This window comes from Semicossyphus pulcher, unplaced genomic scaffold (assembly GCF_022749685.1).
Source record: "Semicossyphus pulcher isolate SPU_LCO1_2020_fin unplaced genomic scaffold, fSemPul1.0.p SCAF_5, whole genome shotgun sequence".
NCBI lineage: Eukaryota > Metazoa > Chordata > Actinopteri > Labriformes > Labridae > Semicossyphus > Semicossyphus pulcher.
Window position 1 is genome coordinate 20,985,418 of NW_027211726.1, and position 25,951 is coordinate 21,011,368.

The following is a 25,951-nucleotide window of genomic DNA, read 5'->3' on the forward strand; positions in this document are numbered from 1 at the left end:
TGACAAGCGATATGTCAAAAAAGATTTCAGTAGAAAAACAGCTGTAGTATTTCGTTCCACTCAAAGTGAGTGGAATTCAAATTACCATCGACTTTGACTACATATATAAATTACACACAGACTGAGTGACCACAGCTTGACCATCGAGAATGGTGGTCAAACATGGCAGACCAGAGAAAACAGGCAGCGTCATGTCAGCCAACAAGAAGGGGCAAATCTCAGACTGAAACTAAATTCAATATTTATTTCGGTAGGAATTGATATTGCCATGGGGGAAGCAAAAATATATCAGAACGGTCTGAGGGAAAACCTGCACAGCATGTAGTTGTGTTCTCTCTTTTCTTTTGTGATTTAAGTTACATTGTTAAACAAGAACTTATACGATTTAATTTTAATATTATTTTAGTATATTTTATCACAAATCGTTTTTGGCCTTTTACTTGCAATGAATTTCACAGAGATGGAGAGAGAGAGAGAGAGTGATGAAAAGATATATGGACAGATGAAAACAGAGAGAATGGGAGGGGGCAAAAGTTGCCAGTGAAAGTTCCCTGTTCTTGCTATTGTAGTGAGCAGTGTGCAGCTTCCTCTTCTAACCCCCGCAAACAGCAGGACTGTACGAGGGAGAGAGAAAGTGAAAGAGGGGAGGCTGGTTGAGTGATTATGTTCTAAGGAGGTGCATGTGTGTGTGTGTGTGTGTGTATGTGGAGAGGTACGCACTCTCTCTCTCTCTCTTTCTCTCTCTCTCTCTCTCTCTCTCTACTTTAAGAGCGTTACCACTTCAGCCAACATCCTGAAGCGGGCCACTCTTTGCTCCACTCCAATCCACCCCTCCTCCTCTATCTCCTCTGAAACCAAACGCATGGAGTCCAGCAGCTTGACAAGAAGGCAGTGAGGAACTTTTCAAAAGAGAGAGATAAATGGTTGGAGGGAAGTCTGCTGTTGGCTGCCCGGGCTGAGCTGCATGTGCTGGCTCAGTGTTGGAGTTACAATAGGAAGCAATCCCCTTTTCCTGTGCGTGTTTTCTGTCTGCACTCACAGAGAACAGCAGGGGCAGGAACTGAGCTGAAGAACACTTCTGGAGGCAACTGGAAAGAGGAGGAGAAGCCAAAAGGGGAGAGGAGAAAGTGATACAGCAGAGACAGGAGCAGCAGGAGTTGGAGAAAGAAGATAAGTTGAAGACTTGAGTCTTGAGGGAAACGTTAACAAGAGATTTGAGTAGATAAAAGAGAAGACCAAAGGAGAGACTCACCTGCCCAGGCTCTCTGCTCTGCTAGGTGGAGCTACCTCCTTCTTCCCCTCTCCTCCCTCCCTCCCTTTTCCCTCCCTCCTTCCCCTGACATGGGCCGCCTGCTGGCCCTGACCCTTGCCTACCTGGCCTACCTGTTGGCCACAGTGATCGCCTCGGAGCGCCAGCAGCACCGCGTGCAGCACGGCCCCTGCAGCTACACCTTCATCCTCCCCGAAGTGGAGCACTGCCATCCGTTACAGGACTTCCAGGTCACTAACACCCTCCAGAGGGACTCCCCGCCGGAGGATGACCAAAACACAAGCGAATCTAAGCCGGGCAAGGCTCAGAAGGAGAGGCCTTCCTGGCAGGAGAAGAAGCTGGAGAGTCTGGAGAATGCCATGGAGAATAATACCCAGTGGCTGCAGAAGGTAACGTTCCTTATCTATTTAATTAAAGAACTACTTCCTCCGGCCATTCTTACCCTATATTTTTGCTTTCTCTTCTTCTTGTCATAATTTTGCCTGCCACCATTCAAAGTTCTGCATGGGATGTCCACTATCTGGTAACATCTGTTTACAGGCCGTCATTATTGATAAGTTCAGTGCTTAGCTGGGATTTCCTGGATACTTACTGTATACATTTCTTGCTCCATGACGACGCCTGTTGTATGACTCTGTGTCTGTATTTAAGACCACTGGGATGCCAGAAACTCCCTGTTGCATGCAAAGAGGAGAAAGACAAGATGAAATAAGTTCGCTAATAACAGGCGGTGCCAAATATGTCTCACACAGTTAAACCTGCTAAATTAATACGTTAGGCCCCACAGGCAGACATACACAGAAACTTCACTCCTGACTCATGTTTTATCCCATTTAGGAGCTCTCTGCACCGAACTTAGCAGACATACAAATATATCATGTTTTGCTTGTTGAATACAATTTGTTTATCTGCTGGAGACACATTTCAGCGTGCCCCCTCTCCGAGCGCTTGGCCTTTGCAATTCCATTTAGCTGGGATTACGAGTAAAATGAAATGATACGATTAAAAGTGGCTTCACAATAGTGTTTTCATTGCTAAGGTCATCAGGGCACAGAATCAGTGTTGGGCCATTGTCTGGGACAGACTGACTGACATGCCAGCCCTCTCCACCCGTCTCTCTATTCTTGTCTGCATCTCCACAGAATATTTATGGCGTACGCTAATCCTCGGGCCGATTATGAGGGTTTGTGTGGAGTGTTTAGCTTGGCCGACTGAGAGCAAACATGTTGATTATATTTCAGGATTCGAAAATGGGGCACTGCGAATGCCAAAGCTCTTCCTGTGCTCCTGTCACTTCCCACTCTCGCTCTCACTCACCACAAAATTGTCTGCGTTTCCTCTCCTTTCCCCAGCCTCCTCTTTCTTTTGACACCCCGTTCCTCTCTATCCATCTCCTTCACTTCTACCTGGACCGCTCTGCTCCCCCGGGATGATGAATGTGTCTCATCTCACACCTTGACTTGTCGACCATCAGATCTCAAAGTCTTTCCCTATCTTGCTCACGCTCTCTCGCAAACACACACATATAAAACACACACACACAAGCTGAAATCCCTGGTGCGCACTCTGTCTGATGCTCAGTCTATGAACTGGAGACCTCGCTTCCATGGGAAGCATCCCACGAGGCCTCACTGTATGTGTATGTGTGCTTGAGAGACAGAGCGTGGAAGAAATAGTAAAAGAAGTGCATACACTTTCCCTCTAGCGTGCAGTATATTATTCATGCATACGGTCTAGAGCTCCGGCAAAATTGTAGATGACAAAAGCATCACATGTTGCACTAGCTTGGGTGTATTCTGTTTAGCATGTAGTCTCTCTTTCTCTCTCGCAGTCAGGAAGGAGATAAATCCCCTCCATCTACAGAAGAAAAGCTCTGCTGACACATTTCTTGCTCTGTTGCCAAACTTCCTCCACAAAACGTCTGGAATGAACACAACCTTTCAACAAGTTACCCCCTGAAGGCCATAGTGATGCATAAATGATTGCACTGTAGGTGGGACTTCCACATAAACATAGCAGGACCCTAAAGAACTCTTCAAGACATCCAAGAGGGTATACCGACCTTTGACCCCAGATGGCAAAGCCTTTTCAGCACCTTGTGAAAGTCATTAAGCCTATATGCATGAGGAGAAATTGGGGATATGCATTCGGAGGAGCTCGAGGCAAGTGTATGACGGTGTGTCTCTGAAACTTTATACGATCTCTCTCCAAGCTCCCATGGGATGGTATGACTCTTACCATGAGCCTTCCACCCGAGCCCCTTGAAAGAAAACACACCCACACACGAAAACCACACACACACACACACACACACACACACACACACACACACTAATACAGCATGTTCCGCTGATGAATCTCCAAGAAGGCGAGAGCAACAGGACTGTTCCAGATTCCTTCTTTAGTGTTTCCAAGAAGAAACTAGTGTTTGTTTTCTTTCTTCTAACCCCCGACGTAACCCCCCATCTAGTTCCTTTCGCCTTCTGCTGCCCTGAGGGGCTTGGCAGAAGGGATGTTAGCGTGCTTTTGTTAGTACTTTTAAGAGCCTCTGTGGATTATGCTAATGCAGAAATATTGCATAGAGATCAAGGTGGCTAGGCAACCCTTGGTGACTGGTTTCTTGGCCCCGTAATATTTAATTAACGTAATATTAAAATATTTCACAAACACATTACTCACAGTATCCAATTGGTCTCCATGTTCCTTTGTTGCTTAAAACATACATCCCAAGATGGGGCCCCTGATTTAGAGACATTTTAAGGAGTCATTTCATCCACATTTCCTTAACAGTTTCTTCATGGTACAGGGATACTGGGAATTTGTTTGCGATGCTCATAGCATTGAAAAATAGAAAACAGCTCTGTGAAACTTCACACCGATCAGCCATAACATACTTATATTATGTAGGTCCCCTTTTTGCCACCAAAACAGCCCTGAACTAGACCTAGAGAAAATAGACCTCTGAAGGTTTGCTGAGGTATCTGGCAACAAGACGTTAGCAGCAGATCCTCTCAGTCCTGTAACTGCACGGGCCAGCCTTCGCTCCCCTTGCGCATCGATGAGCCTTGTCGCTGGTTCACTGGATTTCCTTCCTTGGACGACTTTTGGTAGTTCCAGTTGACCCCACAAGAGCTGCAGTTTGGAAGTAGCTCTGACCCAGTCGTCTGGCCATCACAGTTTGGCCCTTGTCAAAGTCGCTCACATCCTTACTCTTGACCGCTGACAGGGGCCATTGTAACGAGATAATCAATGATATTCGCTGTCAGTGGTCATAATGTTATGGCTGATCGGTGTATTTAGGCACAGCTGTTACAACATATCAACATGCTAACATACTGACGTTTAGGATGTTTAGTTTTTAGCATGCTAACCATCTTAGTTTCCCTTCTCAGCAAGCTAGCATTAGCAAATTACCACAAAACTCATCAATATTCACTATTATGATCACCAAAGTCATTAGGATACATCATCTGGGAACAAGTGTAATATAGAAAGTATGGGACCAATCCATACAGTGGCTGTTCAGATATTTTACCTGGCTGGGTGAAAGCTCTGACCAGCTGTAGGCACTATAAATAAAAGGTGGGTATTGCAAAAGTAGTTAGACTTATTTCTGGCATAATGAACAAATGAAATCCATTTTGGCAATCCACTTTAGTCTAGAAAGCAGCAGTAGATGGATTTACACGGCCCTTACTGAATTCAATGCCCTGATGATTGTTGATAATAGGAGGAACATGCTGTGAACAATTACCACTGGGACCAATTATTCAACGGAAAATTGTTCCATTGATTGTTTTTTAAAAGAGATGTTGTTATTAATCATTCTTAGGGTAACTTTAAAATGCTGTTGGCACATTAACAAAAATTCGTTGCACACCTCACTGGGTTGGATGCAGAACTTCTAGTTTAGACACTATAACAAGCAAGTGAGAAAATATGTTCCTCTCTCATTATGGTGAAATGACCCTGAAGTATTCAAGAATGCTTCTTCTCTGATTAAAATTGTATTCACATGGTGTTGCACTAACGGCTTGATCAAGTCGTCCTCTCCGTGAGAGCATGATTATTCCTTTTCCCACAATCAAAGCCATTCTGTTGTGTCTCAATCCGTCGTTATCATTTGCCAAAACCCCCAGCAAAGATGTTTCCCCTCCCCCCTTGTAATTGTAACCAAGACCAAATGTGTCTATTGGCTCAACAATTAAGATATCAAGTGATACAAGTCCTGTGATTTTCTCAGCACTGATCCCTACTTGGTCTCTTAGACACAATAAAACAGAATTATACGACATCCCAAATGAGATTTATCTAGCTGAATAGTGCGGCGTGTGACAGAGCTGCAATTAATGCAATTTGCATTGGGAGATGGAGTGTATCAGGACCGTTGGATTGAGCTGTATCACAGAAGGCTGTAATAGGAAGTCTCTGCTGATAGAAGCTTCAATACATGAGGCCGATTAGGAAGCAGGGATCTTTTGGTTCTTGGTTTCGGAGTTGAAGGCTTAAATCCGCTTGGTAATCTCTTCATAACCTTCGTTATGGATGGATTTTTTTTTTCTGCTGTCTCAGATGTCCTAAAGTAGCAAAATATGGGAAATGGATTTACTGAGCAAGAGGGAGGAAGGAGGAGATTTTGAGACGAAAAAGGGGGTTAGTTTGAGAGATCAAGAGGAAGTGGGAGACAACGGCAGACAATTTAATTGTCGATTTATCTTTATTTGTCCACTTGGATCAGTTTTTCTATTCTGCATAGAAAAATATAAAGTGCTTTCTTCTGTAGCAATGCATTATCATAACCCAGCTCCTCTCTGTAATCGACATTAGTATTGAAAAAGACAAACAATTGTACCCTCATTTGAATTCCCTTCGATTTTTCAGAATAGCCACTCATTAGCTGGATCATTTTTATTGCTTCCCCCCTCCGGGACCTTATTTTCCAGTCTTTGTGTTTAACGAGCAAAGTCTGATCTCTCCCCGGAAAAGTCATAAATATTATTGTTCGATACTCCACTTTGCTTTATTGCGAGGCACAGGCCATTGCCTCTTAAACGTCAAATAAAATTCCATCTTTCACGGCAGGAAAAGCCGAATTTGTCTTCCACATGCCGCTTTCTCAAACAGGCTGCATTAATAAGAAAATCTATTTATTGGAACAAGATGGATGCCGCTCTATTTATACTCCTGCTGCAACATATGATGGGTTTTTGCCAGTGCTTCTTTCTCTGAGCTCGTTATTGATTTCAGAGTGTGGGCGACTATCCCTGAAGTCCTGCACACAAATCTCATGATGTCAGCCTCTTGTTGTTGATCATTACATCTTTTTGAAATCCCACTAAAACACCTTTTACACTCGTAATTTGATTAATTCTAGGTTTTGTTTTGGCCTGAGGAAGATCTGCAGATGGATAGATGGGTGGTGAGACATTGCAAGCACCCTAGGGTTACTAGATTCCGTGACACCATGACACTATCTGAAAAGATTGAGGTGACAAAGTAGGATTGCCCCAAGGCTGCTACTTTCACTCTGAATAAAGTATCACAGGATATTTTACGCCTTCAAGCTGTCAGGGAACCTACAGGGATATTACTGTCAATATGATTATCACCAAAACAACAAGGAAATCTGACATCCTCAGAATCTGCATATTCTCCTTACAGCTGGAGAACTTCATCCAGGAGAACGTGCGCTCTGGGATGGAGGAAATGAAGAGAACGGCAGTACATACCCAGACAGCTGCCATGCTGGAGATGGGAACCAACCTCCTCAGCCAATCAGCCGAGCAGACCCGCAAACTGACAGACGTCGAGACCCAGGTGAGCCCGTCAGGACGCATTTGAGCGCACCCGAGATAACTCGTTTGCAGCCAATCCAAACGAGCAACTGTCGGGGGGTCGCGCCCATGCAAAAACAAACGATGTCACTTTGCGAAGCACTCGGCGCATAGCTAATTAAATGTAAATCAGATGTAACCCGCTGAGAAGCCGTGCCCAAAGGTGGCGGCGACTGCCTGGAAACAGCTGGAATTTGGTTCCACCGCGTATGATTGACACAATGAGTTGAGCTCTGCGCCTGACAACACGCCAATTAAAACATAAAACTCAGTAGCACAACACAGATGTGTCTTCAATCATGCCACAGAGCTGTTATTACAGATTGGGCTGTTTTGGTCCAAATGCTTTCTTTTTGTCTTATCAAAGTGGATGTAAAACGGCAACCTGTACAAATATTTGAGCCGCTTTGTTCAACTTTATGTTTAATCTGCAACTTCAAAAACATGTCACAGGTGCTTATGAGATAATTGTTGCTGATGTTTTCACTTTATAAGATCAAAGAACAGACATTATGAGCTTTCTGATGTGCTTTGTGAAGTTTATCCCCACAGGGGGCCTTCTTTTTATGAATTCAGCACCACTTTGTCTCCCATCAATCCATTCTTCAACCTGCACATACTATGATAGAGTTATTCTGTTTGTTTTTTGTCTTATCAATCTAAAGGTGTTAAACCAGACAAGTCGCCTGGAGATCCAGCTGCTCGAGTACTCACTCTTCACTAACCGGCTAGAGAAACATATTCTCCTGCAGACTCAGGAGATCTCACGCCTCAGTGATAAAAACAGGTGAGCACACGCGCTCTTCAAAAGGTTATTCAGGCAAGTCGATTCCAAAGAACTGCAAGAGTTTTTACTGTGTATAGGCCGTTAAATTTCTGATCTAACATGTGAGTTTAAGTGACGACATAAGGCTTTAGTCATGTTTTTACTGAGCAACCTTTCAGTAAAGACCTGTGTTAACTACAATGCATTTTATCTGTAAGTCACAATAGGGAACTATTTTTTTTGCATGCTTAGCTTCTGCTTTTTCTTTCCCCCTGATTCCAAACGAGCTGGTGTGGCCGCCGTAGGAAACATAAAACTCATCACTTCCTGCGCACCGAAGAATGCTTCCTCAGGAAACAGCTACTTGACATTGGGTGGCAAAATATGGAGGCCTTCAAAAAGTGTAATACGTGTATGGAAGTAGTCCTTTTCATCCTGAAAAATAGGGCACTTAACAATATAATGCGTATTGTTTAAGCATGTGTGTGATTACTGGTGAATAGGCATGTAAGGAGGGGTTTCCCATTCTTCCCTACAGAAACACAAGGTCAAGTTAGGGCCAGTGGGGGTTACAGACAGAGTGAAATGGAACGGGTGTTTTCTCTCTTTAATTGTTTATCAGTCCATTCATCTGTACTAAATGTGACCGAGAGAGCAGGGTGCCCCAGCCCCAACACCTGTTACACATCTGGCTCTGCTTGGTCCCTCTCTGCCCTTTGGCCCTCATCCTTCAAGTCGGTGACACGGCTCTGACAAGTAAATAAATGAATACATCTTCACAAGGGTAAACGCCATGACGGGACGCATGATATTAGGAAGGTCATAGTAGATTTGCAGCCAGGCAGCTGTGAGCGAAAAGGGAAATAAGGTATGCAGTGGTTGAAAGGAGGGCTGCCGCCGCTGACGCTTGAGGGCATGGAGCCAGTTTTTGAACTGCTGCCAACTAAAAGGAGCGGAGCAACATGTTTTGTTTTCACAGGCTTTACATGTAAAATAGTATTGGCAGGATGTGCAGTATTTTGTAGAGAGAGAATAAGAGCGCCATAATAGTAATATACACTACAATAATAATAAATAGCACAAGATCATAGGCAGAACAGTTTAATTGCCCAGGATGCAATGTGATCCAAACTGCTGTGTTTGTTCTGTCAATCCCCTGAACTGTTCAAACATCGCTGTGCTGGTTTACAGCCACACTCTACACTTTGACTGTTCCTCAAAGTAAAATACACATAATGGAGAAGAATTTGTGAGCTCACTTTGCCGCTTTTTATTGAGTGTTTTCCCACAAAGCTAATATGAAATTGAAGTGATGCTAGAAATGATTTTGGCTGATCCGGCCTTCCCTCCAGGCCTCACACTGAGCCGCCACCTAAAGCGGGAGATTGAGGATACAGCGGCAGCGTGCGCACGGGCCTGAAAAGTAGCTTGTTCAATCTGGGTGGCTTGATTGTTTCAATAAATAAGTGCTGCAGAGTCGTTAGTCAAAGCCATAAAGATCAGGCTGCAGGGATTTATGATGTTCATTTGGAGACGGGGGTGTGGCACTTGTGCAGACACACACACATACACTGATGTTGTCACATTGTTGCCTCATGGCTATGATGGAGGGACTTAGCATGCAGGCCCATCTGTGACTGCAGCTGCAGTACAGGTGTTTATATTATGTTAGCCCAATGAGACTGTCGCACTGATGTCTATTAGTCATCGTCAGGTAAATGTGCAAGTTTGTGCAACCTCTGCTGTGAGAGGTAAATCCTGAATGGGAGGATTCTCCGCCTTTTTTTCCCTCAATTCAATTTCATTCAAACTTTCATGCCAGCCTGCCAGCCTTCAGATTTTTTTTTTCGTCCAGCGTTCTGTGAAGATGTTTGGGGAAAATAAGTCAACACTATCCTGAACATTTTTTTTTCTGTTTCTCTTGCGTAGTTTTATGGAACAGAGGCTCTTAGCGCTGGAGGCCCGGTATGGGAGGGAGCTGCAGGGCTTGCAGGGCGAAAAGGAGCAGCTACAAGAGCTTCTGGAGAGGCAGAGTCGACTGGTCAGTCAGCTGCAGGGTGAACTGGGCAGCTCCACGCTCAACAGCACAATTCTACAGAGACAGCAGGCTGTGCTCACAGACACTGTTCAGCAGCTGCTGGCTATGGTCAACCACTGCAATGGTAACGCCATCTAGGTTTACTGTTTAAGACATTTACACAAGAAGAAGAAGATATATAAAATAGAATAGCTTAGTGAATTAGTCCTTTTCTCATATTGACTTGTGTTGCACACAGTGATGTACTGCCTTTCTGTGATTGATAACCTCCTTAGGGGAAAAATGATTTATAGTATCAACAAAAACCTAATTTTCAGCTAAATTGCAAAAGGTGAGTCTACAATTATTCACTTAATACGTATGGGATTTGTAGTTAAGGCTGAAAAAGTATTATTTTTCACGAATCACCTAGAGCAGCTTGTAATTCAAATCTCAGACACTCTACATACATGCATGCATCACAGGCATTGCAAGCTTTAGCAACAGTTTAACATTACAAGAGAGCTCACATATGGGGTTGGGATTTGTGTGCAGAACCCATGAGGTTGCCATCTGTAAATAAATGTCTGCTTGTTTTTGCAGAAATCTCCAATGTGCCCAAAGAGGAGCAGCTTAGTTTCAAAGACTGTGCGGAAATATTTCGATCCGGAGCGACAGAGAGTGGAATATACAGCATACGCCTCTCCAACTCCACACAGACTGTCAAGGTAGTTTGGCTTTAAAGGTCATTGACCTTTTCTTGCAAATGTCAGCGAACTCACAGTGACATGAAACTTTTTTGTCAGTATCTTTATCCATTTCTTGCAGAATTATTTCATAAAGTAAAGCTGAATAATGTAAAGCTCCCTCTCATACACACAGACTACATGATGACACTAAGAGGGCATGAACAAAAGGGGACTTTAAAATGTCCGCTGTTGGCTCACTAGTCCACGTTGGTAAATCTGTAATGACGCCAAAGTTCCTTGTTCGATAGGTAAACAAGTGCACACACATTAACACACTACATGATGACACTAAGAGGGCATGACCAACAGAGGACCTCTGAAATGTCCCCTGTTGGCTTGCTAGTCCCCGTTGGCGAATGTGTAACGACACTTAAGTCCCCTGTTTGATAGGTAAACAAGTGCACACACACTAACACACTACATGATGACACTAAGAGGGCATGAACAAAAGGGGACTTTAAAATGTCCGCTGTTGGCTCGCTAGTCCACGTTGGTAAATCTGTAATGACACCAAAGTTCCTTGTTCGATAGGTAAACAATTGCACACACACTAACACACTACATAATGACACTAAGAGGGCATGACCAACAGAGGACCTCTGAAATGTCCCCTGTTGGCTCGCTAGTCCCCGTTGGCGAATGTGTAACGACACCAAAGTCCCCTGTTTGATATGTACACAAGTGTAAACACACAAACACACACACACTAAATTATGACATTCAGAGGGCTTATCATTAGTTTTTGGACTGCAGTAAACACTGAAAGGACAAACTAGTGTGATTAAATGGTAATTTGCAGGGGGGGTTTAAGTATAGAGGTTGATGGAAATGCCATGCTCGGTTACTGAGAGCTAAAATAATGAGACACAGGAGCATTTTGCCCCGCAGGCCTCATGCTGAGTGAGTGGGCGCTGCTGAATGCAAAGTCAGAAAAGCTTAGTAGGTACTTCTGCTGACCTGAAGTAGCTAGCCCTTGCTAAGTCAACCATGGCATCCACCAGCAGGCTATCCTTTCTTCGAATCACAGATAGGATTCTTGGCTGGGATCTTGACTCTCAGAGCTTAACACAGAAAAAGAAAGACGGCAGTGAAACATTCTTTTTTTTTTTGTTATTCATTACTTTCAGTCTAGTTTGCTCGTTGGCACCAGCTTCTACTGCCTCTGTTTTCCCCAGCTCTTCCTCTTCATTTCCTGTGGGCAAGTCAGCCAGGTGTTGGGCACTGGTGCCATGTGTTTCCTGCCAACTGGGGCCAATGTACGCTTGCACTGATGCGAGTTAGTATTCCCCAAATCATTTCTGCTTTCAATCTATGCCATCTAATTCCAAGGTGGCTGGCAATCTGGGTGGCTGTGTAAAAGTGGGGCAGATACAAATTGCCCTATTTTCAGAGCAGAGAGTGGGCTTCCTCAGTTGGACAGGAGACAAGAAGCTATATGTGTGGAATGCAGATTAGACTATACGAGTGTTTCATCCATGTTACTTTTAATCATAGAGCTTTTCAATAATGATGTCTACTAACCAAATAATTCATATTTTGGATGAGCTTCCTTTTTAATTTTGCACGAGTGTTGTGCATACTTTTAAGACTTACAGGCACATAATAAATTCCACATTAGGCCATCTATCTAAACACATATTGAGAGGTAACTATTGTGCCCCCTTAAAACCCCTTTACAAATTATAACCACAGCATAATATGCTTCAAAATAATATCGCTTAATTTCTCTGGACTTTATATTTTATTGTGTTGGATTTGGCGCCAACAGACTCCTTTCTTGCTAACAATAATATTGAGTGAATTAGGCGTATTAAATGTCGACCTGTTTTAAATCAAAGTAACGACCACTTTTGAGGCTTTAAAGCCCAAGCGCTGGATTAATTTGCCTGAGGAAAATCACAGCATATTGCCAGTCGACCCTGTTTTCTGAGGGAGAAGACCTGAGTGCCTTTTGACCTTGATTAATCTTTCCTATTCCGGTAAAGTGCTTGAAACCCTGATTCCATATCTTGCAGTAAATAGCCATCTGGGATGGCGGAATAGAGCGACCTGTTGGGATGCTGTCCACATACCTGCATCTATCCTGCATTACACTCGAGACAAGTCAAGGTGGTTGTTAAGTGAACAACATTCAAGCAAACGGCTACACAAATCAATTCAGGTTTATACGTAATAATCCAGATTGCAGGGGTAGAGAATATAATTAAGTCAGAAATGTCACTGAAAATATCTATAATTTAAGGAGACAAGATTGCACAGAGATTCAAATAAAGTGCCCGAGACAACTGACAAAACACGACCCTGTCAGCTTGAGGTTTGCAGACTGAATACATTTGTTCTTTTTAAAACAATCTCAGGGAACAAATCTTACCACCCACGGAGGACATTCACAAAGTGTTTTAATCATGATAGCTGAGGGATGCTGGAATAGGTCCTGAAGTAGTTTTAATTTCAAATTATATCACTAGATGAATGAGTGCAATTTGTTACTATTTGCTCTTCCAAACACATCTACATCAACAGAAAGAAAACAGTGTGTAACCACAAACACAGATGCCTCCTCCTCAACTCCCCACTCAGGGGGACGAGAGAACAATCTGATATGTTAGTTTTTCCTTCCCACCAGTGGCATTTCATTAACTAACAACCTGACATGTTGGGTCCCCCCACCTGCCCTACCCCAAGGTATCCTTCGTGTATTTCTTCGTGTCACTCCACTTTCCATTTGTAGACCACTATATGCAAAACAAACTGACATCTTGGAACAAATCCAGTGTAACTGACACAGGGGCTCAGGACTGATTAATCATCAGTGTCAAAGGCCTCAAATGGAAAATAGTAATAAGGCTGTATAATGTATGAAAAAATGTCTTATATTAGCTGCAATGTGCAGTCCCTCCAGGGAATTTCAAGCCAATCCCTACAACGTTTCTATTGCTTTGAAACAGACAGCTGTGCCGTTCGAACGAGGCTCCGGTGCGATCGTCTCTTTAAGCGAGCAACCTGATCCAGCCTCAAACTACAGAGTCATTATGGAGACTCTATACTGTGTCTGTATAACAACAACTCCAACACACTTGTGATTATTTATCTATGTTTAAAACTGTTAGCCGTTCACTTAGTCTGGTACTTTCCTACAACCAGCGGCTCTGTTACAAATGTGAGTCAGTGTTAATCTCAAAGAGTGTTTGTACAGCGAGATAGTACTCACTCTCTTATCAGTAGTTTTATACAAGCAAATGGATAGCATTACAAGAGTGCAGTGCGAAATTGTTATTCAATGGTAATTTCCCGAGTTTCATTCAATTTTTACTCATTTTATTTGGCATCTTCACACAGAAATTGACTGGAAGCGATGTGATTCAAAAATGTGCCGGGAAATCAGCTGTTTCAGGCCGCAACAAAACAAAAAACAAAACAGCAAAAAGCCTGCATAATCCTGGAGGGACTGAAAGTGGCACTGATGCCAAAAATGATTATTTTCAAACATTTTTTTTTCAGGTTTTAAGGAACTTTGTTTATATATGTAATACCATAAAGCTGCACTTATTAATACTGTTAATTAAATGATAATGAAGTGGAATTTGATGGGTTCATTTTGGAACTGTGCAGGTCCCCTTGGATGTACACATGAAGCATTGAAGCATTTTAGTGTCTTTCAGCTGCTGTATTTATTTAGTTTCCTGCTACTTTAATTATTTATCTGCACCACTTTAGGAAGTCTTGTTTGCAGCTGCAGCAGGCTGTTACAGTCAAAACTCTGTTAAATCCACTGTGTACTCCCTGCACAGCACCAACTGTTCGCCTGATATTTACCTCAGCATCTGGTGGAGACACAAAAACTCCAAAATATTGCATTATCTCAGGATTGTTCGATTTTGTTTTGGCCAATGTTTTTTTTTTAATACATTTATTTATTTTGCTTTTGCCTTTATTAGATAGGACAGCTGAAGGTAGACAAGAAATATGGGGAGACATGCACCAACTGATCGGCAGACAGGGAGTCGAGCCTGAGATCATTGCGATGAGGACTGTAGCCTCTGTACATGGGCCGTCTGCTCTACCAACTGAGCCAAACTGGCACCCTGCTAATATGTCAGAGCTGAGTTTAATACCTGTTTTGCTGCCCCAAAATAAGTTACAAAATAAGGAAAGAAATTAATCACAGACTAAGTAAACTAGCCAAAGAAGTTGACAGTCAATCCAACTTTCAACACACAGCCCTTTTTGATAAACATTGTTCAGTAAGTAAAATGTGTACATGTTTGCTATCTGCTGTTTTATTTAGGTGTTCTGTGACATGAAGACCAGAGGCGGCGGATGGACTGTCCTGCAGCATCGGAGAAACGGCTCTGTTGACTTCCATCGTGGGTGGAGGGACTACAAAGTGGTGAGTTCTGCAGAGGGTGACGTTTGTGTGCATCATTATCAATAAAGGTATTCAGCATCAGTTCTGCTGGACCGAACAGGAGGTTCCAATAACGTTCCACGGGTGGTTTGGCACGGAGAGGCGTGGGATAGCGGCGAGCCTGTGATCCCAGGTGACCTGCGGTTGTTGTATTTGGCCACCCTCACGTTCTCTCCCACCCCCCGTGTTATTGCACCTGCTCGTGCTCCCTCTCCCTGTGATACTCCCACACACACACACTCCACAAACACACGTCCTGTACTTCATTGACCCACAGAGGACCACTGTTTGTATCCATATTTAAGATCCCATTAGGTTTCCTGCGTGGGGAAAAGAGTTAGCAACAGCCTTTCAAAATACAAGCTCTTAAAAACAAACAGGATGTAATGAAATCGCACACCAGAGACTATGAAGTTGGACTGAATCAATCATGTTTTAACACCTTTGGCTTTGGTTTTATTTGGACTTTCATAAAGATAATGCTTCTTTTAACGTCATCATAAAGTTTCTCAATAGAAAAAAAAAAAAAGTCAGTTTGAGCTGAAGGAGAAAAAAAAGCAGAGCGAGAGAAACATTCACTCGCAAACCTTTTCGACTGTGTTAAATTACACACAGAACAAATGAGCGACGCTGTTTGAGTAGCAATTTGTCTCTCGCCCACGCCAGCAAATCAATTGCCACAGCTCGGATTGGAAGTAAAAATGCAGAGAGGAATGCGACTGCAGACAGAAAGAGTGAGTGAAAAAAAAGCTTTAGAAAACCTCTTTTAAGAACAATATTTTTACAAGTGGATGATAAATATTTGGTTCCTGTTGGGGCGTGGGAGCACAGAGGCCCTTGTAGATGGCAGATAACGTATGTACTAAAGAGCCACACTCAAAGCTGGACAAAGTGTCATAGAATTCAAGGTGAATGAGGAGAAAAGGCTCTTTTGTTAGACTGAACAGGGAATGGTTAATACCTGCAGCTACAGAGTTTGACTGTTCACAGTTCTGCCATGAAAATCTAATAGGTAATCAGTCATAATCATTATTTTCCACTGGTTACCATAGCTTCATTTGGCTTTGTCGCACTGTGAATCCAGCCTTCACCTTTGCTTGTCTGTCTCTCTCGCCCTCTTGAATAGAACATTATATCCCTTAAGTTTGCATAAAGGCAAATGTGTGTGGACACAGTACATGTTTTCTTTAAGAGCCGCAGTTTCCTTTGAATTAATCTTTACATAACTGTGCCATCCATCCGTTACCATCATCTAACTTTCACTCCTTATGTCCCTGACATGTCTCTTTATATTCCACCAGTTTATATCACACTGCTTTACAACACTATCAATGTTGTTGGCATATAGGTCCCTAAGAGCCACTGAAATAATGAACACCATACTTTCTGAAGGATTGTGTTCATTAACCGAGTGCTACAGAACCACATGAAATTATATAATGATGCTATAAGGTATTGTTAGCTAATGATAGCTAACGTTACAATTTCACATATTGAGAGAAAACGCTTCTTAGCTCTGAATGTCAGGAGGTTAAGTTGATTAAAACATGAATGTGAAGCAGCCACTGCTTTAACGCCTTTGACGGCTAGAAAATGGCTGGAAAATGCTAGCAGTAAGCTAACGCTAAGGGATTTATTGACAGAAGCCCTTTTCACACATGCACTTTTGACAATTAGATCATTTTAAGACAATCCCCTGACCATTTTCCAGAGTTGCCCTTTCATACATGTCTCTCAAAGCGGGAGATTTTTCCTGTTGGACCTGGGGGGGTTAGGGGTCTCATGAGGAAGGACATGATGTAAAAGTACGCCGCAGTCCCAGCAAGTGGGGAACAATTTTGGCATCGGCCCTCGCAGCCAGAAGCTCCCGAATCCCTCCCCATCTCTCCGACTTGCAGATATCTTTGCTGTTGTCGCCTTGTAAATGATCCTTCTTCTTCAACCACGGATGTTTTTATTCATCCTGTTATGAGTTGCTCTTCTGGTTTCGCACAGGTTGCATGATATATGTCATCACCCACTCGCCCGCGGTGAATGTTCCTGAGTATTCCCTGCTGCTTTCACACACATAGGCTAACCCTGACTTCTTACGGACATTTCACAAGGAGGCTGGCAGGAAGAAGTCGGGGTGAAAAATTCAGCAGATTGCGTTCACACATGCAGCCCGCCGGGAAATTTTCAGGAGTGCAGTTCATGTTTGAAAAGGGCTAGAGAGACTCGTAGTTCTGTTGGTCTTTCTGAACAGCAAAAACTAGCAACACTTGCTCGTGTTTTTAAATGATAAACAACAGAGAAGGGCATTTAAGTACCTGCAAAACATGACTTTTAACAAATTACAGAAAACTCATTTTGTAATTTGGCTGACTGAAAAAGAACAGAAGCCTCCTGAAAGCATTGATCCTGCTTTTGTGTTGGAACAAAAAGATTGTAGTGATTGTAGTGATGACATTTTAAAGTAGTTACTAGCCCCTTTCACGCACCTCATCTGGACGTACACGTAAGGTGGGGCAAAGTTGTTCTGCCATTGAGCCGGCAGCAGTGGTGGTGACAGAGGCGGCTGTAAATGGTGGAGCCTGCAGGACGGCACAGCACCATGTGTGTGAAGCTTGCCTGTTTGTTTACACGTCGCACCTATTTTTGCTCTTGCAATGCGTAACACTGTGTAAAATCACACACTGAGACACCAGCATTACACCGTTGTGGGGTTCTGTGTAGAAGTACAAAGACGGTGTAACGGCAGAACCTCGTTATGGCGCTGTAGCGCACTAAAGTTCAAACAAAAGGTGGAGCAGTTCATAAAGCCAGTCTTGTGTTTACCGTAAGTGTTGAAGGCACAGATGGATCATTGTTGGGCTATTAGGACAAATGAAAGTCTCAATTGACCGGCCCCTACCTCTGGGAGCGGGCTATTTCACTTCACTTTCATCTATCTGACTGTTTCAGGCCATCAGAATGATAAATGTGACTTTTTAAATTGAGGTCCATTTTCATATTAACTCCAAAAAACACTTGGCACGTCCCCGGTAAAATCATCGCCTTTGTTTTGTTGAATATTTTCTTGCTCTATTGTTCTTCTGTCTTTGTGTCTAATCCAGGGCTTTGGAGATCCGTCTGGGGAGCACTGGCTGGGAAATGATATCATCCACAAGCTGACCAGCTCCCAAGAATACAGTCTGCACGTCCAGCTGAAAGACCGAGAGGGGAACGAAGCGTTCTCACATTACGACCGCTTCTACATCCACGGAGAGGCCAACAACTACAGGTGACCTAGCAGTGTGAAACATTGTTTTAATTTATAGGCGATATTCTGGCTTGTAATGATGAAGTGCTCGGATCAATACCCACTATTTGAATTATTAAATCATCCAATTACAAGAAGTGTTAGTAATTAGTTCATGATAGCACAAGATATGACAAAATACTACTTAAACACTTTTTAAAACTCAGGTTTCCAATTATCTTCCTTCCTTCTCTTTGTCAGAAATCAGACATGAATAGGACTATTATGAAGCTGCTTAATTTCACTAAAGTGTTTCATTAAGAGCCTGCTATTGTGAAAGACATAATTGTAATGCAGTAGCACCCTTTCAATCGTTGCCTTGCCTCTGGGTGTAAAACTCAATATCACGACAGATTAGAAACCATTATTAACCGTTTAAATTCCTTCCTATTTTCTCCTCCTTTCTGCCGTCTCATCCCCGAGCACTGCCTTTAAGGAACCACTCGGACCACTTTTAGGAATGCTATCCAAGATGATGAGCTCTGCAGAGGGGCACGCAGCCACTTTCGTGTGCCTCAATTTTTCCCCTTCCTATTACCAAAGCTACTGCTGCCCCTGAAAATCCCCAAAGGGAAGCTGCATCCGCTGGAGTATAACAGAAATTCTCAGCGATACCTGCCCCTGCCAGGAGCTGACAACTCCAACCAAGCTCCTCTATAACCTTGCAATCACTAACAAGATTATGCGTGGGTGTGCTGAAGCCATGCTTCCCTCCAAAACAGACAGAAATAAAACAGTAACAAAAATAGCACAGGTTACATTTCAAATAAATTCACAGGAATGTGCGCCTGTTTTATGGAAGTTTATGAAGACTGATGCTCCGCGAGATGACAAATCATCATCACATGCGTGTGTGTGTGCTTTCCAACATCCCTAATAGTGCAGCAAATTGCATTTGCCTGAGTTTGTTCCACATAATTAGCGCGATAAAACTGAATGTTTCACAATTTTGCTCTCGGCTACAGCGTGTGAGGCGAAGCACCTGAACGAATATAATCGCCTCTGTAGCTCGCTACCTCTGAGCTCATGTTTTGTGTAACCAGTTCAATATGCACCAGCTTTACTAGCATGCTGGAGACGCTGGCTCCGTCTGAGGGGTTTATATTAGAACTCCCAGCCGGAGCGAGTCGGCCAAAGCAACCCTCCTCCTCCTCAGCTGCATCCAGGCCGCTCCCTGGAGCAACAAGGAGGTCTTCACCTAATGCTCAAAAACATTATTCATACATTAATCATCGGCATGACAGACCACTTTCCCTTTCGAGGTAGCCAAGAAAAGCCATTGTTAAAGTAAAACCACAGGTAGGCATTCCTCTCACGTAAGATTATATTTGTCATAAAAGGATAAAATAACAGTATAAAAAGACAGTAACCTTAAAAATGATTAGCTTGTGGTCTGCGGTATTGATGCTTAACTGATACATCTGGAAGTCATAGCTGATGCAAATGTTCTTAAGAGTTGGCACAGTCCACTGCGGCCTGTGGCTGCCATCCCGTCTAATGTGATATTATTTAATTGTATTAAAATCCCAGATCAATCACAAAGAGAAAATATCCCCACATGTTTTATTCCAGCCTCTCTGCCCCGCCATCATTACTCCCAGCCCCAGCCCTGTCATTTCAGACACCCCTCTCGATGTGTTGCCCTGCCCTGTGAACTTACAAATTCAAGAGGACCATTCTTCATTTAGTCGTCACAGACAGCGTGCCCGGGGATACAGACGGGGGGGGGGTCACACATGTCACAGGGAGGAGAGTCCGGTACTAACTAGACAGAATGACAGGGGCAGGGAAGAGGCCAGACAGCGGGGCTGACCTCCTCGTCCACTCGCTTTAAACCAGAACTGACACACAGAAACACACACACACACACACACACACACACACACACACACACACACACACAGATTCCACTGCCGGGCTGCTGTTTGAAAATAATTGAAGGAATCAATTCAGCTTGTGCAGAGATTTCTTTCACACTGTTTCACAGAGCACAGCATGGAGAAAAAATAATGAGAAGTTGTTTAGGTTAGTTTTTTATATTGATGGCAACATTGGGAAACTAGTGGAGATGATACCTTCCATTTAAACGTGTTGTAGATGCATTGTAGGCTGTTATCTCCTGTAGAGGCTTTTCTTTATGTCTTTATATTCTTTTCTCTTTTATTTTGCACTAGATTATGCAGTGTTTTTTTAAATACTGCACTCAGCGAGAGCTTCATCCAAAGATACACCTCTCTAATGACAAGTAAAAGCTGCAACAGAGAAGAGCATCGAATTTTGTCCTACTTAAGATGCTGTTTGCCAAAAAACAAAAAACAGAAAGCTGGACTCAACAAATTGGATACTTTGCCTCTCTTACCCCTTCGGCATCCTGCTGTAATGAGAAATGACAGACTAGCCGGTTTGGTAATGATTGTGCTGTGGTGAGTTTCATGTAATAAAATGAGATGATTTCAGTGTCTAAAGTTCAAAAAGTTTCCTTGCAGTAACCACTCTCTGCCATTTGGAGCTGCCATACAACAAAGCTGCCCGACACAGCTTTAAATAATAAATACAAGCGCCTGCAGCTGAGCTTTTTTTTTTTCCAACTCTCCTAAATCCAGCCTTCACGCAGAGGGCTTCAGTGGCACAGCTGGACGGACCAGCAGCCTCACCCACACTGGCGCCCAGTTCAGCACCAAGGACAGAGACAACGACCGCTGCACCTGCAAATGCGCTCAGCTCGCATCAGGAGGTACCCAGCTTCCGGCAGCTTCTGCCCCTCATCCCAATCTGTCTGTGCTCATAACACATCTCGTTAAACATTTCTATCCACCCGCTTGTAAATGTCCCAAAGTGCATTTCATTTCCCCCCCGCGCCTGTATAAAGTTACTGCTGACTTGCAGCTGTATATTTGGGTGTTCCATTTCATGAGCTTGAATTTAATTAATTCTGACTTTTTCCTTGAACTCTCTGGCACATTTACTCTCCAGGTTGGTGGTTTGAAGCCTGCGGTCCTTCCAACCTGAATGGCATATATTACCCCAGCTCATCCAGCGCGGTGCGCTACAATGGCATCAAGTGGTACTATTGGAAGGGTCCCAATCTCATGGCCACCATGACCACTATGATGGTGCGGCCGGCAAACTTCTGATGACTCGTCCAGGATGCTACAGTTTGAAGGGAATGTTGCCTCTGATAAATATAATGAACCGTATCCAGGAAATGGTACTGAAACTATCAGACTGCTGGTGGTTTCAGCTTCTGGACATCTTAAAGGGGCTCTTCAGTTATCACCTGCAGACATGTTTGGACTCTCAGCTCTCTTAGTGATTGAGAAATTCCACCGAAAATAGGGTGCCTGGACTTTATTTTGAAAGGGACAAAAACCTAATGACATTAAATTATCCATTTACACATGACCAGTTACTCAACCCAAAGTTATGTTCAATTAATAAACAGACAAACCTTTAGAGACACTTTATCACAACACCTTTTATATATCGAGGTTTGTCTTTGTCTTTTATACTTTCACACTAAATACTTTATTAACTTGAACATGGAGCTTTTGGCATATGTAACGTCTGATATATATGGGGCAGCTGTGGCTCAGTGGTAGAGTGGGTCATCTCCCAATCGGATGGTTGGCGGTTCGATCCCTGAATGTGTCCTTGGGCAAGACACTGAACCCCAAATGATGAATGTAGTTACTTCCTGATTGTATATTGGCAACTTTGCCATCAGTGTGTAAATGTGTGTGTGAAAGAGTGAATGTGACATGTGGTGTAAAAGCGCTTTGAGTGGTGTATTATAGAAGTGCAGTCCATTTACCTTTTCATATCAAGTCATAATTCTTCTAGGCAATGATTGTAGCTTTATTCCAGTAGCAACATCCACCTGTAAAACACTTGTTTAAAGCTGTAGGTCAACACATACACAATATAGCATAAGATAGCCCACAGTGAGTTCAATGGTTTACCACTGTGCATAAAACATCACCATAAACAACGGCAACAATAATAAGCTTTGCCCTCTGCTGTATTTTCCAAAGGGTTTTTCAGAATGAAATACCCCGATTCCTCCCAGGCACACCTCTCATAAAACTTTATTTGTGAGAGATTTCGCTCATAAAAATACATCATGCGCTTTCACTTATGAGATTTACTTTGAAAAAAATAAAAAAATTGTAATAACATCTGGTAACAAAAGCTGTAAATTCAATTTTTTACTTTGTTAAAACAATAAAAACACACACAGTGTTTTGCCTCTGATCGGCATGAGCCAGGTGCTTGTTAGCGTGAAAGTTACATAAAGTCCAACACATGCTGGACAGTCAGATGAGAACTGTGCTCCATTGATCTGATGAATCATCCGCTAACACAGGTCCCTGCGGTGGCCATTAGGAAGCGGATGGGTTTTACCCCGACTAACAATGACCTGGATGTCCCTGTGTGCGCCGGGGACGGCGGCTAACTGGAAGATGACACACGAGGACGTGGGCTGGACATGTCTACGAGCAAGTTGTTGTCTGCAGACACTTAAAGATCTTTCTTTTTTTATGCTGCTTTTTTTTTTAAGTGTGGGTCATTTCTTAATGCTGCAAACATTAAGCATAACAAACTGTGAGCCAGGCCTTGATATTTTGACATGTCCTTGCTTATTCAAGTCTGAAAGGTACTTTAGAAAGAGGGAAATATTGCTTGCTGCTTTTAAGAAAGATATACACTTAACCAAACAGAAATCAGGATTATTTTACAAAAAAATGGATTTTATGTTATTGGTTTTATTGAATCTGTGAAGGACAAACCGTGGCTCGACTGCCTTTGATTTACAACTCTATTAGGAAATATGCAGAAGCTGCTCATGACAGTAAAACTGCTCAAATGAATACAGCGCTGCTACTGTGCATGACCATAGTGTAAGTGTGTGTGTATAAATATATGATTCTGTTAGGAGTCTGTGATGAAACCACAAATATCAGGCAGCTACTGATATACACCTGAGCCACACAACACTCCCCGCAGAAGGCACCCACACACACACATACACGTGCTCAGCTTGCATGCAGTGACCCCCTTGCTAAACAAGTTTATTACGACCTCCAAGCGCTGGACAGGCGATAGATCACAGCGGGGGAGGCCAGGGGTGAATCCATCAAAGCGACTTTAATAAAGACCACTTGATTTGGCCTGCTGGCTCAACAGATGAAATGGTTGTGTTCAGGTCCAGTGAAGCAGACCAGAGCCTGAGCTGCTCCTCGACCCGTCTCAGTCTCTGTTTATTAGATGGGTTATTTGTAGGGGCAGAGAAAGAGGGAGATAGTAAATTTAGAACTGTGTTACAATCTTATCAATATTTGTGACACTTTATTATTGTATATATTGGTGCTCACAGCGGTGGAATAGTTTATTGAAGCGTTTTACAAACAAGAAAATGTGAAATAACCAAGGCTTTTTATTTTTATTATCTTTAAGCTTCTCTTGCTGAGTGTACACAGCTCTACAATCTAATGCTTAAGCTCTCTTTGTCAGGTCCATTAATACAAATCCATGCTGATGGGACAAGCATTACTCAGTCCCACATGAGTTAATTTTGAAGGCTCAGAAGATCTTAATGTACCAAAGAAACCAAATATGTTATAAAAGTGCTGAAACTGCTAATAAAAGTCAACAAACATCGCATTTTCTCATTTCCTGCATTTAGATCTAAATTTCCCACTTTGTGTCTTGTACAGACAAATAGAACAAGCAGATACAGACAGTGTTGTGATCAAGTCATCTTTGCTCAAGTCCCAAGTCAGTCTCAAGTCATTTATTATTGGGCAAGTCAAGTCAAGTCAAGTCACTTTTTTTCCACCCAGGATCCAGCACTCTTACCTGTAGTATCCGGTCTTTATAAAGAGAAAAAACAAGGTATTAGTAGCCCGTCTAATAATGATATTATTGGCCAATTTATATAACCTGTTTAAAAAGTATGACAATGAATTGTATCTGTATTATCTTGGCACAGACGCAGCCATGATGATGGTCTGCTCTGAGGCCGTATTGATTTGTAACGAGTACGACAGATGAGGCTTTTCTTTAGGGAAGAAACATCAGGTAGCTGGGGTCTTTGATGTTGCGTGTTGCCATAGCGAGGAGTTTGACTGACAGCCAGTCATCCAATCACGACAATCGCATACCGGGGAGCTTAATGAGTCGTCCAGTCATGATTCCCAGTTTGCGCTGCATACATACTTGATAGTTAGACAGAAACTTTGAATTCAAAATTAAGGACACATTCAAGTCATCCAAGTCATCATGCCTCAAGTCATTAACTTGCAAGTCCAAGTCGAGTCTCAAGTCATTTATTTTTTGTCAAGTCAAGTCCAAGTCATCAAAACAGTGACTTGAGTCGACTCGAGTATAAGTCTACAAGTCTCAAGTCCACATCTCTGGACACAGATATACAGTGTGTGGAATGGAGTAAAACAATTGGAAAAAAACATGGGTAGCTAGGGCCAGCAGGTAATTGGCTTAGCTTAGCATAAAGACTGGAAACTAAGGGAAACAGCTAGCCTGGCTCTGTTCAAAGGTAACAAAATACATCTAATCCCACATTAAAGCTCATTATTTAAAGCTCCTGTGAGGAAATTTTTTTTGGTTATGAATCAGACTTAAATTAATACTGATGCCTCAATATGAGCTACAACAGCGAACAAGACCAATAGAGACAAGATTGATTATTTCTATCTTGACATTATTAATGCATGAAACTGCTGCCGCGGGAGACTAACAAGACGTAGGTGAAATAACATCCACAGCAAAGATTCTCAATGAGTGATATGTTTAAATGTTAAAAGAAAGCAGGATGAGATTTTTCATCAGAAAACATCACTGAAGCATGTACAGGACAAGAAAAGCAAAGAGATAAGGGGTACACTTTGTCCACGGGGCGCCAAAATCGACACAAACTGAAGGTTCCTACCAGGAGCTTTAAGGCGTTGTATTTAATTTGCTAAATTCGTACAAAACCTGTTGTAGAGCTGTGTGTTTTTACGACAGAAAATGTCCCCTTGTGCTATTTGTTTCTATTTGACTGCTGCACTCTGTGTTTATTTGCCCTTAACACCAATACATCAGCTGTCGACTGTGTGTGTGGGAGTGTGTGACAGCCTGTGCCTGATTTCAGAATTCACCGGGAGCTCGGGGTGCTTTAATTCTGCAATTCCCCACTCAGGTTGCACCTTCTTGACATGTTCGGACACGTCTTCGTGTTGGTTCAATTTGGTGCTGGTGAAATCTGAAATCCACTTTGTGTCCTGTCTGGAAACTAGAAATTGATTTTGCAGGCACGTTATGTGTTGGACTACTTTTTGAGATCCTGTTTACGGTTTAGTCCACATAACTCCCGTATGTGATCAACTAGTCGTTTAAAAATATGAATTTTAGACTTTATAATTTGCGTTTTAGTCTCTTTGCTTATAGCGAAGCTAGCTTGTGGCTGGCGGTAGCTTTATACTCAGCTGACAGATATGAGAGTGTCATATTGAACTGTTTTTAAGGAAGCAAAAATGCTCACGTCCCAAAAAGTCGAAGTATCACTTTAAGGTGGAATCATTATCAAATATTAGTAACCTAAAAATGTATAAACCCAACCATATGATGC

At 42.7% G+C, this 25,951-nt stretch overlaps 1 protein-coding gene across 1 annotated transcript; it reads left to right on the forward strand.

The window, feature by feature from the left end:
- Positions 1–1,341: 1,341 nt before the first annotated feature.
- On the forward strand, positions 1,342–23,604 carry angpt2b (angiopoietin 2b). Its single transcript, XM_069681333.1, has 9 exons — positions 1,342–1,659; positions 6,932–7,087; positions 7,770–7,891; positions 9,800–10,032; positions 10,491–10,615; positions 14,925–15,026; positions 18,140–18,306; positions 20,928–21,058; positions 21,298–23,604. Exons 1-9 carry the CDS (start codon positions 1,342–1,344, stop codon positions 21,456–21,458), a joined length of 1,515 nt encoding a protein of 504 aa, XP_069537434.1. The 3' UTR covers positions 21,459–23,604.
- The last annotated feature ends 2,347 nt before the right edge of the window (positions 23,605–25,951 follow it).